Source organism: Olea europaea, chromosome 13, assembly GCF_002742605.1.
Source record: "Olea europaea var. sylvestris chromosome 13, O_europaea_v1, whole genome shotgun sequence".
NCBI classification, from domain to species: Eukaryota; Viridiplantae; Streptophyta; class Magnoliopsida; order Lamiales; family Oleaceae; genus Olea; species Olea europaea.
In genome coordinates, this window is record NC_036249.1 from 3,933,957 (window position 1) to 3,937,960 (window position 4,004).

Genomic DNA, 4,004 nt, shown 5'->3' on the forward strand with positions numbered 1-4,004 from the left:
CTAGGCTTGCAAGTATTTGATGTATTTGTACGCAGCTTGGAATATTTCAGCAGTGTTCACATTTCGGCCGCCGAGAATATGTTTTCCAAGCTCCTGAGTTTTTTCAGTAATTTTCCTCCTCATCTGCCTAGCAGCAATGCTCTGTGCCGACAAGCTTCCGTCAATTGGCCTCTTCCCTATACTTTTAGAACTTTCACCACTATCAACTGGTGGAGCAGTTAAAAAATCATGTATTAATGAAGTCACCATAACTTCTGGCGAAGAAAAATCTTGAAGCATACTAGGGTTTGGGATATAACCACAGGATAAACCCGTGTGCTCATACTCCGAATAGTAGTCTTGGAAATAGTAAGGCTTTTGGCATTTGGAGCAGTGGTAGGATTCAAACTCTTGTAGAAGAAAGGGTTCATGTTTGAGAGTGTCGAGAGGATCAGGTGGCTCAAAAAGATCGGTTCTAGTGTCTGTAAGAACAAAATCGTTGTTGAAATCGAGGAGTTCTGGAGTCAGCTCTATCTGTGTTTGTGAGAATGAGCAGTTGTTAAAATCTTGTTGAATATATATGTATTCTTCAGTACAGACATGCAATATATAATTGCTTCTACTTGAGAAGAAGAATGAAACAACGAAAACAGAAAGTTGGGCCATATTCATTTGAATAATGCCAGTCATTCACTATCGCAGTCACCTTACGTGGCACGCATGTTACAGTTAGTGATTAGATATACATGAAAAGAAAAAACTACCACATTAATACATTAAATTACAAACCGCCATGTAGGATGCCTGAAGAACGACTTACTCTATACATTTTCTTGCATGAGAAAAGTGTTCGACATTATAAAGGGAAAAGTAGATCAACCATGCTACTTGTATACTAGGGTTGACACCCCAGTGTACCGACCCCCTCACAATAGGGGGGTCCACGATTTTTTTATTCATCGTGGGCCCTCCCTTTTTGTGAGGGATCGGTAAACCAGGGTGACAAATATCAAAATCCAAAGTAGATAGAGGCATAAACCAAGAGTCAAATGTAGGAAAGTACACAGTAGACAATCTCGTACTGAAGCAAAAGACATAAGACGGAAGGTAAAATACCTGAAGAAAGATTCTGTCTTTAATCTGCTGTCTTTTACTTGTTGAGTTGCAGTAGACTTAAAACCAATTAAATTTAGGCACCAACAAACCTTATCAAACTAACAATTCTATGGAGAGAGAGAACGTGGCGTGGCTGGAGGTTAATTAGTACTCCTAATTATCCTGGTATATAGGAGTTACTTATTCATTATCGGGAAAATTGTTTATTTTTTAATTATTATTTTTCACAAACTTTTATTGATTGTTATTTTAAAATGTTTTTGCATTATTTTTATATAATCTTTTCCTATTAACCTTAATTAGTACTCCTAATTATCCTGGTATATAGGAGTTACTCTAGCTTTTAATATTTATAACTTCACTTCTGTAATTTTAAAAGTAACATTGGTTGCATCTTATTTAATATTGTATTTATTTTAAAACTAACTTGATGAAACATATTTTTCACATGATTTTTTCTTTCCAATCTTTTTTTTTTTTTTTTTTCAATTGAAAATAAAGTTGCACCAATATTCTACTTTCAAATTATTTTAGCTAAAAACTTTTAATAATCATAGCATATATTATTGATAAAACCTATAGTTTTACCTAAAATCACCTTAAATTTATTGTTGGGTATTAGCAATAATTCCTACAATATATTAAGGGAAAAGTACATGTAATTAAGCTTTTGTAGTGAAAATAATTGTAAGTATATAAATAATAATCATTTATTTATTTTGAAAGCTGGAATGTAATACTCAAGGCTTTATGTTAATTCAAATTCAAATATAAAAAACGAATTATTAAGTACTGTTTCTATTTGTAAAGAAAAATAGAATAACAAACTAATTATTAATTATTTAAATATTATATATGTAATAATTTTACAAATTTTTATTTTTTATTTTTTATTTTTTTTAGCATGCTTGGCTTATAAATACCGATTTTATTCAATGTTACAACTAGTTGGCTTATAGTATTTTCATATATTTGATATATTGAATTTGACATGAAACAATCAATTTATAGAAGAAAACTGAAATGGCTAAAACTATGCTTTATTTTTTAACCACTTTGACTTGATCAAACCAAGTCTAAAAACCGCTATTTACAGTTATATACCCAAAAAGCAATAGTATCTTAGCGTAATTTCCCATTTACAGTTAACCTGTGTTTACCAAACATCATTAAAATTGAAGGTTAAAAACATCATCATGTCTAAACAAAATAATACTTCTTCTTCTGCAAAGGAGGAATTTACAAGAAAAGGAATTGAAAAAATAAAAATAAAAAATGACACCTGACTGAACCAAAAAATACAACAAAATGAAAAATAAAAAGAAAGATTCATGTGATGCTCAAAAAGTAAGCAAACAACAATGGCAGAAAACAAAAAAGCACTTCTTAGTAGCCACCAATTCATATCAGCTGCTTAAGTTCTTTCAGAACCTGAAGTTTTGGCTGAATTTCATGATCATTTGCTAGGGCTTGTACAAACTTTTGCGGAACCAAGCATTTATCTGTCGAGTATAACTTTTCCTGGATTAATGGCGATTCAAGAAGATCATGCAATTCTTCACAAGAAAATGTTTCCTGCAAATAAAATTTGGAATTCCGTAAGCCATTTTCTTCCCGGTGAAAATCATGTATACCTTCAAATTACTAAGATTACCATATTTCAGCAAATTTCCATCATTAAAAACTCAACTGAACACTAATAGCATGCTTAATACAGTATATTTGAGACAAAACTCATGAGGAAAAGGAAGCTAAAATATGTCTTTTATACTTCTAATTCGAGTACTTTATTTGGAAGATGAGAAGAAATGGGACACTAGATAGAAACCAAATTACCTGCTTTGATCCCATAAATTCGAGAATACCGACTTGGGCCTGCAAGTAGTTGATGTATTTGTACGCAGCTTGGAACATTTCAGCAGTGTTCATTTTCTGGCCACCAGGAATAAGTTTCCCAAGCTCCTGAGTTTTCTCGGTGATTTTCCTCCTCCTCTGCCTAGCAGCAATGCTCTGTGCCGACAAGCTTCCACCATTAGGCTTCTTCACTACACTTTCAGAACTTCCACTACTGTAAACTGGTGGAGCAGTTGAAAAATCAGGAAACGGCGGCACCATAACTTCTGGCGAAGAGAAGTCTTGGAGCATGCTTGGGTTTGGGATATACCAGCAGAATAAACCGTTCTGATACTCTGAATAATAGTCTTGGTAGTTGTAAGACTTTTGACGTTTGGAGTAGTTGTAGGATTCATATTCTTGGAGAAGAAAAGGTTCTGGGCTTAGAGTATTGGGATGATCAGGAATTAGGGCATTATAATTGTCGGGGTAAAATGTGTCATCGGGCTGGAAGAGAGGATCAAACCAGGTGTCAGTAAGCGCGAAATCGTTGTTAAAATCGAGCAGCTCAGGAGCCAGGTCAGTCTGTGTTTGGGCAAAGGAGCAGCTGATATCTGAGTTGAGATGCTGAAGTGCATCCCAATTTGAGTAGTAGCTCAGTGCCATGGAGAGGGAACCTATAAGAACAACATACATTATTAAAAATGAAAAATAAGCTAAAATCATGTTTGTTATATTGTTCAATTTTGTCGAGTGCTATGTAACAAACATGCATTGAACGTTTAGTTCTACTTGAGAAGAAGAACGAAACAAAGAATTCAGCAAATTCGGCAATATAAAAAAAAACTCATTTTCTTGCATATCATAACAGTACTGTGTTGTAAAAATGGGAAGTAGATAGTAGAAGACAAGCAAAAAGACATAAGACGGACAGAGAGATACCTGAAGAAAGATTCTGTCCTTAACAATCTGTTGTCTTTTACTAGTATTGAATCACAGTAGACTTCCACCAACAAACCTTATCAAACTAACAATTCTATGCAGAGAGAGAGAGAGAGAGAGAGAGAGAGAGAGAG

The 4,004-nt window shown here is 33.9% G+C and overlaps 2 protein-coding genes across 2 annotated transcripts; both read right to left on the minus strand.

The window, feature by feature from the left end:
* On the minus strand, window positions 1–669 carry LOC111408325 (transcription factor bHLH53-like). The gene has a single exon (XM_023038095.1). It carries the CDS (start codon window positions 667–669, stop codon window positions 1–3), a length of 669 nt encoding a protein of 222 aa, XP_022893863.1.
* A 1,768-nt stretch (window positions 670–2,437) lies between these two features.
* On the minus strand, window positions 2,438–3,954 carry LOC111408186 (transcription factor bHLH52-like). The gene is made up of 3 exons (XM_023037982.1): window positions 3,871–3,954; window positions 2,932–3,605; window positions 2,438–2,670 (listed from the first exon to the last, which is right to left on the minus strand). Exons 2-3 carry the CDS (start codon window positions 3,592–3,594, stop codon window positions 2,497–2,499), a joined length of 837 nt encoding a protein of 278 aa, XP_022893750.1. The 5' UTR covers window positions 3,595–3,605; window positions 3,871–3,954; the 3' UTR covers window positions 2,438–2,496.
* Window positions 3,955–4,004: the final 50 nt, after the last annotated feature.